At 42.8% G+C, this 11899-nt stretch overlaps 1 protein-coding gene across 1 annotated transcript in view; it reads left to right on the top strand.

Moving 5' to 3' along the window:
* Positions 1–11899, top strand: part of LOC111267418 (kin of IRRE-like protein 2) — a 57814-nt gene that overhangs the window by 20515 nt on the left and 25400 nt on the right. The window contains exons 6-9 of the mRNA XM_086971321.1: positions 1324–1480; positions 8796–8920; positions 10100–10232; positions 11715–11817. Coding sequence (XP_086827447.1) covers positions 1324–1480; positions 8796–8920; positions 10100–10232; positions 11715–11817 — 518 coding nt within the window. The remainder of the gene's footprint in view (positions 1–1323; positions 1481–8795; positions 8921–10099; positions 10233–11714; positions 11818–11899) is intronic.

The following is an 11899-nucleotide window of genomic DNA, read 5'->3' as shown; positions in this document are numbered from 1 at the left end:
ATATAAATCTTATTTACATGTAGTTTTTGGAAAATTCGTATATAAATTGTCATCTATGGTGGTCGTTGGTCTTTCTTGGGCAGAATTGCGGCCTTCTGGCCAAACCCTCCCTAATACGAAGCTTTTGTTATTATAATATCGAACTGATGCATGACGATCCATTGTTTATCATCGACAACGATTTGAAATGTTAGCCAGGATGAATTTTGCGCCTGTAGCTTCGTCTCTGGGCGCTTGCCCTGGGTGCAACGTTAGTACTTATTAAAGCTCTATATTAAGATAATATAAGATAAATAAAATGTCCACAAATTAACATTGTAGAAAAAAAATAATCTAACTTAATGCAATAGATAAAGTGCTTTACGTAGAAATAGCATACGGCGCAAGTGTTGTGTAACGGCTTTGGCGATGGAACTCTTATATAATATTATACCATTATTTAAGTTGTATAAGCGAGGCACTGCCAAATTTCTTTTACTGGATTACTCTTCGTCTGTGAGACATACATGTATATAGAGTCACTCCTATGTTAGGAGTTAGAAGCTGAGCATTGGTGACATTGAGTGAATCATAAGTTCCAACGGGTTGAAACATAGATCCATGTGATACGTTCATACGTTTCTCCAAAGAACGAGAAACATCCCGAGCAGATGAGAGTTTTCCTTGGAAATTCCCTTAAAAATTACGCGGGTCTCCTCTGTTTCGATCCGTCACCCTGATGAGTCGGGTTTAAAGGTTTTGTTATTGGCTGAGAAGAACCCGTGGAACTCACCCAACGTACTTGAGTAGACACGATAAACGAACCCGTGACGTAATAAAAAGAAAGATGCGCTTGCTTCAACGCAAATGTCTCTCGTATATTTTTCTCATTACCACGTTCGCGTCCTGCGTTACTTGGTCCTATGGTTCTATTCGCACCCAAATGACTACAATGTGTCCAACAATAAGAGTAGCCTGCATTCGTGCCTATGACTGCTAAACGATATACTTCTATGTTTTTGCGTATTTTCTTCTTGTACATACAATGATTTATGATGCGTCGATTTGTGAAGCAGCATTTAATAGTCAATGTACGGGACTGGAAATGCGTTGCAAAAAAGGTAATAATCTCGAATGTGAGCTGTTAACTAACTACAGTAGTTATAACGTGCCTTTTGTTACATGCTAGGAATACGAATTTTTTTTTCTAAAGATTGCCGGCTCTAAAAATGATTCTTATTGTCACGTGCGTGTTCGAGACAGGGGTATTGGAATAAAAACCAACAGATAGATAAACTTCATTTAACGTTACTAATATATAGCAATCGTTCATCATGGTTTCAGGCGGACAATAGCCGAACGCTCTCGTGTCGGGCATATCATGGGGCATATGCAGATGCCAGCTCAAGCCATCCGTCACTCGATTCTATCAGGCTCGACAATTCTCACCAGCTTACGGCAACGGCATACAAAGAAATCGTTGTTTCTCTTGATGTCATGTGTGAGTAGAGCGTTATCGCCAGTTGCCCTAAAGCAATTACAAATTCAAATGAAGATGGACGTGGGCTGTCGCGGTAAATTTGATCCAGAGGCAACGTTAATTTCAAGAATAGATAAGCAGTTAGAATTTGTGGCATTGTTTTAGAAATAAACCTCCTCATCAAACGATTTCTCACACTCGAACTTGAAATAGCTTCACGGTCCGTTTTGAAGACGTATGCTTATTAGTTGGCTCTTTTAAGATTCCCATCACCATCAAGCACAGTCTGAACTTGTGTATGACCGGGTTGTGCTTTTCTCCTCGATGTTGATTGACGGATTGTATCACTGATCACTCCCAATTTTCGATCAGTGATAATTTCTGTGCAAGAATACCTGGCCGAGCTAATCTGGCATTGATACTTGAACCAAAAATTAGATCAGAACAATCCTGTCAATAAGTCGCTACGTTACAACTAAAATTATTCTGCAGGCTTCTGACATAGATAATATTCGTACTTTCTGCCCCGTATAGGCCCTCGCGTTGTAGTCGACTTAGCTCAGTGATGCCCATTGGGTGGCATGAATGACCTTTCAGGGTGTATGATCGACACAGTCTAGAAAGCGGGTTAATTTCAAATCGGAAACCCGGGCACAGGGGATAGAGTTATTCCAAAGAGAAGCAACATTGGTTCATGAGAGTTGTACGGATTTCTAGCGTTGGCTGCGTACAGCCCTGGTTTGTATACACATATATATGTGTATAGCTATGTCTTGTACATTGTTCAATGACGCCTGTTTTGTACGTGCCCTTCAGATACGACATTATTATTGTTATCATCAATTACCATCACATACAATGTATTAGCAATGGAGAAAGAAGGTTTACCTGCAGGACGGGCTATTTTCGCTCCGGGTAATTGGGTTACTTACAGAAGAATCGATACCAACGCCTAAGAAAGCCCTTTTTTTTTTTCGATAAAATAAAAATGTGGATAAAAGAAAGACGTGTGAACTTGCAGATTGAAAAGATCCCATTAATGTATATATGTAGCGTTAGAAGTGCTAAAACATTCAGCCTCTATATGTTCCCGAAATCGGTAAGAAAGAGCGGCCCAATTAGGGACTGCTTTAACTCATGGTTAGCTATTATGATGGTTATAAGTTCCACGGAGTCTAACAATTTTATTGATAAAAAACGATAATTGCATAAACCACTCTAAGTACAGAGTACATGATTTCCAACTCCCTATCTCACAGCACCGAGATCGGCCGGGCCCGTTCCCGCCAAAGCATTGGAAAGTAGTGAAGGTCAGTGCGCGGAAGAGACTATCCAAGCACCCCGCCATGATGATTTAGAGCTAAGCAGCAAATATGTTACTGTTCTTATGATACTTACGGTCTGGAGTGCTTCGTACCGGTGCATCTGACGTCTCGTGCAATTTGCCTGAGGTTTCTGCTCAGTATCAACTAACTAGAAGAAAGCAATAGTTATATCTGGCTATTTAGCGGCAAGGACGATCACTGATGGCGAACACGGACAGCGTCTTCGCTGACGCGGGATGCAGTACAAGGTCGGCTGTGGGGAGTCATGCATCAAGAGGATACCTGTAAGGAGCTATAATGGATGTATAAAGAGCACAAACGGCAAACGCCTCCGATATTTCAGACCTTGGGGAGCAATAAAACGAGAAACAAAGCCTCCTTAAAGCTACATTAAACTTGCAGCCCCTTGAAGGCTGTATTTATCCCTCCCCCTTCCTTAACACTTCACACAAATTCTTCGTTTGTAAGCAAACTGTTGCCATATTTCGGAGATTGTCTGTTTCCAATGTCACATCAGCAAAAATCTCATAGTGTGCGATTGGCCTCCTAAGCTGAGATGTCCAGCTCCAAACAATCTATCGTCGTGTCTACCGATGCGAACACCTTGCAGTCTTCCCTCACATGTGTTATGGCCAAAGCGTTATACGCGTCCACAAAGACGCTAACATTACCGGATGCTAAAAGGCCTCGGTCAGCCTACGTGGCCTGAGCGACTGAATTAATGTTTAATTGACGTACATGAATACATCGTGCTGACTTTATCTTCGTGACAAAGTTTTATGTTTTAGGCTTCACTGAGGTATTCAGCTTCACTGTTATGATGGTCTTTGGCATCGAAAGAGGTGGTAAGCATTCAGTAACGCTTAGCTTCTAAAAACCCACAACTGGCGTTCTTTAAACCGAGTGACGATGGGCGATTCATTCATATTATGTAGAGGCGTGGCTGCAGCAACCCAGCTGAATGGTGCTTGAAATCTTTTGAGCTCTTGATGAATCTTACTGCAGCGTTTAGGAGTGGCTATGCGAGCGTCTGCTTTACGATTTGCGAGGAGAAGCCGTAAACTAGTCCAAAAGCCCTAAATGTTTAAAAATAGATAGGATACGATGTTTAAAGTGGAGAAAAAAAAAACGTAAGAAGTACTTCACGGTGAAAAAAACACTTTTTTTTTTATTCATAACTACTAACTATAAACATTGGCTAGCATCAGACCCATTGACCCACGTATTCATTCGGAAGTTGTGACCTGCACTACGACGTATCTATTTGCGTCACAAATTTAGATTAACAGAGCTGTACTTCGAAGATTCAAGGTCCAGCGTCCAATAGCTGGCATCAAGTACTGTTTTTCATGAAATGGCCATATATTATTTAATTATATATTTGTATTTAATACCAAATATATACGTGCCCACACCAGGTGAACAAAGTTATCACGTAACCCCTGTAAATGTATCGAGCTTATAGCCATACTCGTCATCGTGAGAGCTGTGTTGTTATCAATATGATCAATAAAGAATTGTAGACCATCTAAGTAAAAGCCGTCGCGCAGCTGCCAGCTGGCGCAGCTAGATCACTTTCGGTGATCTTGTCACTTATGAGTATGCTTGAACCCTCTGATACTCTAACAGCTTATGACCATATGTTTAGTTGACAACGATACTGGGGCGTATATTTGTTTTTTTTTTTTCTTCTTTCTGTCTTGTCGTGTTGCCGTGCAAGGGTGGCCTTGCAGTTAGCTTTCCTTCAATTAGAAACGGTCGCGCTTTATTCTTTCTCTATTCGAATCGCCATTGCGCCATCACAACAGCCCGACCTACTTTGGACTACCTTTAGGAAGATACAGATATTCAGAAGGCAAAGAGCAACGGAAAGCGGCTTCGAGCAAAAAGCCGATTTCAATTCCGGCTACATATCCCACTGGAGAGTATTGGGAGAGATAAAGGTGCGACGTCCACAAAGTATGCCGGTTTCTCCAATCCTAAAGGGTTCTCCCTCGCCGCTTTGCCAGGACTACTAAGCGTCATCTCCCCTTGTCTCTCTCGTTCTTGTTCTCGTAAGATTTTCTGATGTATGTATAGAACTGCATATGCTGTACACCTACATATACGTAGTCCCGGCTATGAATGTATATAGCTACGTGTTCTAAAGTGCCTGGTGGCAATAGTCGACACACAAAAGAGCCCGTCAAATACAAAGTGGATTTGACGATGGAAAAAAAACTGTACATGCCATACATCGATCTCCGTCTACACAAATGAGGAGTAAGACGGGATTATGAGAAAGACTGACAATGAAAAAAGACGCTGTCAGCCTTGACTGCGTTGGCTTGAATACGATGGCGGTGTTCAAAAATACATGTGCTGATGCCGTCTTGTATTTTTTTACTTAACAACCATCCGATTGGCGAAGTACCTTCAGCAGTAGCAGCTGCACGCAGGATTGCATACGTTCGTACCCGCACTACTTCGACGCAGGTCGCTTATGAGCCATCCGGTTGAAATAGCAGACGTTTCACCGTATTCCAACCACTATATCCTCGGCGTTACCCCACGTCCCAAATCCTTACGCTCCGTATGTTTTGCCGTACCGCCACCGCCTCATACCCTATCTAGCCGCTGGCCGATGCTCAATCCCCAAGTCATCCTATAAGGCCACGCTTCATTTTAGGCGTAGAAATCGATGGCACCAGCAGGAGCACCAGCGTCAAGCGAAGAGCCATAGTCCGCTGGTACTAACGCCGGTATCCTTCGTTGACTCTCAACCGGCCCCATTGATACAGGAGACTTCCGTTATACAGGGCTGCACGCGAATGGCCTCGGTTCCCGTTGTTTAGTTCTTCTCTCATCTCGTCCTCATACATAAAAGGAGCTAGCAGAAGGAGCAAATGTGCGTTGACAGGGCTGTCTAGTAGGGGAAAGGGACAAGGGTGAGAATAAAGGGTTCTTTTTCGTCGGCACATTCCAAGGGGCGGCCAGCAGCGGACTTCCGAAAGAAGCCTGAAAACGACTAAAATTGCGAAACTGCTTAGAAGTTGGCTGCGAGCAGAGCCAGCAGTAGCCAAGCCATTTGTAGCAACTGTAGTATTACTGGTTCACTTGCCTGCAAAACTTGTCTCAGAAACTGTTTTCACGTACGTTGTTGTTATGCGTACGGACGCGGCCAGCCGCGAGGGTATCTGGGCGAAAAAGGAGAGGTATATGCTTTTAAGGAGGCGGCGACCACTAAAGGCTGGCGCTTTACCCGCCTACCACGTTCATGTACGTCCAACAGATTTTCTATAGTAAAAAAAAACAATGACCGCTACCAGTATTCAATACTTTAAACAAAATGTTTTTGGTAGTGTCGGCACCCTCACCGTCATCACTTCGAAGTCGTGAAGTGACTAACTGAAGCGACTAAGGGGCTCGTCATTCTTTCAGGTTCAACCCATTCCTAAATGAAGGACCAAGGAGCTTTACGAGCTCGCCGTCTGTGACGTCGCACCTCATCTCTTCAGCTTGCTTGGACCGCTATAATACGGTTGTGGACTCTGAACAAAAATGTTGCTTCAATACATGCTCCCTAGGAACGCATTGTTCAAAAGTGGTGGCGCCGATAGTAGTGGTTTGCTTGAAAAAAGCGGAGGCAGGCTGTAGGCAGTGGGTATTCTGGCTGGGGTGAACACGCCAAGATCCTGCTCTGTTGGCAAGGATATATGATAGCCTGACTGCATCCTGTGGTGGTGGTAAACTAGCCAACAACTCCCTTTAACGATTGGGCTCTGATGAGGCTATCGTAGATGTAAAAGCCCCTTTCGACACGGCAGCCGCAGTAGCAGTGGGGCAGAAGTGGTAGCGGTTGAGTCATATAAAAAACGAATTGGCACCAGACTGTACTCCAATACCGTCGCTTTGCTATGACCGACCCACTGGTACAGATCGAAGGGCTCTGGCTAGGCTGGGATAGTAGCGTACATAACGTTATCAAACCATTCCATGTGTTTTCAAAAGCGCGCAGTCGCCGAGACTATCGACTTGTCTGCTCTGTCGTTTCGTTAACACAGATGACGCATTCTGCTAGATCAGGTTTTTCTGCTTCGTCACCACCGTTCTGTAGCTCTGTAACACTCATGTCCTTGTATAGGAAGTGTGTAGGTCTATAGATAAGTTCTATTAAAGTATTAGATTGACAAATGAAACGTTTGGCTGCGAGACCGCATTACAAGAGGGCGTAAGTGAGACAGAACAGACGGAATGAATCACCACAATAGTTACACAGACTGACGGGGTCGACAGAAAAATGACTTCAGAAGCTTGAATGGCTCATTGAGAGCAGGAAGGAGCAGGTCGGTGACAAAATGAAAACGATAAATCTATACAACTGAAAATATCTCCCCATTTAGACTGAACACTTCAAGTTGACTGAGAAAAAGCAGACCACTTGTTGTGTCTCCAAGGTAACTTCACCAACAGATACACATCTACTATGAGGCGTACACACGAAATGTCATGTTTATGTTGCAGAACGAACTTGCGAACTAAACAAGGCCGTGTAGGCAGTAGATTTTTCTATAAGTTTTACATAGCCTAATGCTGCAGCGAAGATTTATTATAAAGAAAAAAAATGTCATCTTACAGATTGACCGACAGATGTTTGTCTTGCCTATGACAAATTTATAGCACCAATAGAGAAAACTTCTAGTATGCTGTTTTTTTGTTTTGTCATATATTCGGTCTAGACCAGACTGGTCTGTGCGGCTACGAACGATTTTCTACATCCGATCTTACAAGTCAAAATGTTCCTTTATAATGAATACCAATTTAGAAAGCTGGAGAACTTAACGACCCTCAAACGTCCAGCTATTATAAATCATACGATAAACTATTGCTGTTCTACGGTGTAATATTAGAATGTCTTCCTTAGTAATGAGAACAGATGCAGATGGACAAGCTTTATTCAAAACATAACACGGAACGTATAAAATGAAGCCTGCATTCTGCGACACAATAGCAGCAGCACTAAACATCAATCAAATTTCATTCATTCATTTTTACTGGTCACAGTCAAAGATTCCACATATATGAACCAGCGACGTAATATCTTAATAGAACTACTTAAAACGTTTCAAAACACGTAAGTTATAATTTGTAGAAACAAGTGTAAAAGCTTTGCTAGATGCCCTAAAGGCGGTATCGTAGTTTCTCTCTCATTTACGGCACCTACAAGTGCTGTCGGACTCGTTGAAACCCAAAGTCTATGCTGGACCACATGCTTGTGTACACAATTTATCTTCCACTTGCTAGTTCTCATCGCACCCGACGCGAAGACTCTGCGATCTTCACGAATATTTGCTGCCAATTCCTAAGGTTCCTTTGCTGGGAGCTCACAGCAACGACATATGTTCTGAGACAGCAGCCGCAAGTTGCCTAGTGCACCCATAGGGCAATTTCGGATCGCTGCGTCTAGTCACAGTGCTCATTTGAAAAAGGAGTCTTTGACGCGATCCGGTTGTTCGAGGTTTTCCGCTGTAAGATCATCTTAGAAGACGCGTATCTTGCAGGTCACTGTCGGAACTACCTTGATATTGTCGGACGACTTAACGAGTGCACGGAACAAATGATGAACCGATTTGATCCTTCAGGCAGCCAACACTGCCTTCTTCTCTCTTTTGGCGACGTACGCAATGAAGCTCTTGCCGTTCGCGAAAAAGAACAAGCCCAATTCCGGAAATCAGTTAGGCACAGGCAAACGGTACATTTTGGGTCACGATGAGAAAAAACTCATTGCATGCAATGTGCTTATTTATTTCATCGTTTTTCTACATCGTTCCTACTCATCGACTTCTCCAAATGTTAAACAAGCGAGAAACCTATACCCTAAAAAAACGAAGTCTCCGGCGTTATATATATCGACACGATTAGATCGACTTTTCACTCTTAGCCTCATTATTAACGATATGTTACTTTATTCAATCACATTTGCGTTGTAGTATATATCGTTCACTAATATTGTCTACTATAAACCCTTTCAGACCGACCGACGGCACGTTTGGAAGGAAACTCTCGCGAAGATATCGAGGAGGGTGCCAATCTGACATTACGTTGCGTGGCAGATGCAAATCCACCGGCAAACATTGTGTGGAGAAAATCCGGTCAGGTACGCATGGCGCGGTTCGAATCAGCGCGCAACATATATTTCAATCCAACTATATAGAGGCTATAATAAATAGGACCTAATTTTTCAGCTTCATAAATATAATTTATATGCAGCCGTGGTTCATTAAATTTCATCACGTTCCTGAGCGTGCCTAAGGGGCGAAGTTGATCAGATCTTACGGCTGATCATCTATAGGCGCTGAGGCTTGATTGCACCATCCTTAGTAGAAATAAATTGGTTTCTTGTTGAGTGTCTTCGTTGGTCGGACTACCGTTTTATTGATGACACTTTGCGACGGTACGGTTAATTCCAGACATGTTTACGGAACACTTTCGTCTCTATGCTACTAATATTCAATGTAAAAAATCTACATTAGAACTAGATAATTGCTTGGTGTTCGAAGAATCTCGTCTATCTTCCTGCTGCAACGAATCAATCGTACGGAAATATTAACACATCTATACAAATTTATATAAACCTATGGAGAAAGGCCACGTGTCAAAATCATAGCGTACTGCTCTAATAGTATAAACGTTAACTATATAAATGTTTGAGTTATGATGTTTAAAAAACATTTCCTATGTTATTATCGGGACTCTTCGCCGAAAATCGGCTCTTCTCACCTCATCGAAGGTCCGATTTAAAATCATCAGAAACGATGCAATCCTCACGGTCGATAGGGTAAAGACAATTCGATTGAGAAACAGAAACGGAAATAACTGTTTGTATGTTTCAGTCCTAATTGCCCCACAAGAAAATGAAACATTTAGGGGCAAGCGGATCACTATATGTGATGAGAAAACCCCGTTTCGATAGAACCGTCCAGAAACAAATTAATAGCAATTTAATAATTAAACTGAGTTCCTAATGTAGTTAGCGGTTACGTTTGCCCCCTGTGCTACACATCATACATTTAATTAAGTTTCCCTACTAATGAAATTGACTGTCCCATTACGCTGTACGCGTATCCATTAGACCCTAGTCACATTTAAACCTTCTGAACAACCACAAATTAGCGTAATTCTTGCGAAAATATGTAAATAATTACTTAAAGGATTCAGGAGGAAATGCGGTTGTTCTACGAAAGCATCTAGTTCCGCTGGGCGTGCACTCTGTCTTAATACTGTATAGCTTGCCAGAATACGAACAGTTTGATTTACAATAAATCACACATTTCAGGCGTCCATCTTCGATATCAAGGAACGGATTTCATTCCGGGCGGTACAACGCTCCGACTCTGGGGTTTACTCTTGTTCGGCTAAAAACGATATGGGGGACTCTCCGGAGATGCAGGTCGTTGTGGACGTAAAGTGTAAGCTAAACAATAATGAAACCAACTTTAGTTAGAAATCAAATTCTATTTCAGAGAAATTGCATTCAGATGGAGTATTGCGTAAATGTACGACCTTTTTAAAAGGCGCCTTAGGGAGAGACTAGGTCAAATCCTGCTAGGTGTTACATATAACTATGTCGATAAACACAACGGCCTGACCGTCCCGCGCCGCAAACAGCCGGCCACCAGATGCAACGTTAGAAGATAACCTACAAGTCGCAAAATCTGATTTTCAGTGTTACCTCAAATGTACATTGAATCAGGAAAATTTGATAAGCCAAATAGATTATACGTGCGTCAGAGCGCGTTACGTCATTTGGCATGTCGTTGATCAATTACAATCCGCTTCAACCAACCTGCATTACATAATGAAGCTCCACTTCATTTCGATGATAGGTACATATCCTATGGTAAGTTGTGGCATCAGAAGTTTCCACAACTTTTACCGACTCCGATATTCTCGTAAGCTTTTGCTGCTAGTACGGCCTTAATCAGATGTATGATTAGTGTCACTATCCTACGAGTACACGTGTGGATCCAGTGCGCGCTATTACGTCTCGTGACGTTCGTCTCAATGGGCTTTTCTGTTATGTTAGCGGGACTGAAACGTATACGGTACAGTCAATTACTTTCTACTGATGATGATTGAATAAAAAAAAACCGGTGAAAAACATCAAAGGCGTTTTCCCATATTCGCTCCTAGCTTTTTCTAATAAAAATTAACGAACAGACGTTGCCGGAGGAGACTGGTTCTGGGGTGCGTGATTATAGCACAATGGATAGCGGTCATGTATGCTTAGTCCGCTGAGAACAATCGTATGGTTGCTAATAAATGAAGAGAAAGCGGAGCTCGGGCTACAGCCTCTGTAAGTGGCTAGCCAGCCGACCAGCCTGTGTTTCGATGAGGTTTCGTTTATTGTACTCTTGAGCTGCGGATTGAGTAAAAATTACTCGATAAGCCAGCTAGCGAGATTATTTTCACACTCGCATGGCTCTTTCCACTACGATCGTCTACCCCGGGGGCTAAACTGGCAGCAGCAGCACCGCCACCGTCGCCACTACTCTGCCAGTCACTAATTTAAGTAACTCATTTATTTCGCTGTTATCGCTTATAGTGTGCCTTTCCTGTGCAGGGGCTATGGTGGTATAAGACCTATCGACTGAGTTCGTGAATGTGTGACAGGTTCATCACTGGCCTTCTTCTCGTTGTCAATTTAGATCTTCTGGCCTCTTGCATAGAAGACAAACGCCAGGAGGCTTAATTTGATAATTAATAATTCGAATGAAGTTTTATGCAGAAAGGTTTTCGACCCGTGTATGCACACAGCGGTGGGTGGGGGGGTGTTTAAAGGGAACATTTTATGATGCGGCGAATGGCATCTTCAGTCTCAGGAACATTGAGAATTCAACAAGAATCACCTAGTGGCTTCTTGACTGACTGTCGAACCGTTGAATTTTCAGACAAGCCGAGGATAGTGAGGATCGAGCCGCCCTCACCTCTCACCTTCGACATGAAGGAACAGATTAGACTCACCTGTGTAGCGGAAGGCAATCCCACACCGAAGTACGTGGTCGTAATCGTTTGTGTTCAGACAGTTGGTCTTACAGTTATGTTCCGTTTTACGCTGATGCATGTGCTAATTCAT

The sequence above is a fragment of the Varroa jacobsoni genome, unplaced genomic scaffold, assembly GCF_002532875.2.
Source record: "Varroa jacobsoni isolate VJ856 unplaced genomic scaffold, vjacob_1.0 scaffold_1182, whole genome shotgun sequence".
NCBI lineage: Eukaryota > Metazoa > Arthropoda > Arachnida > Mesostigmata > Varroidae > Varroa > Varroa jacobsoni.
This window is presented reverse-complemented; position numbering and strand designations above follow the sequence as displayed.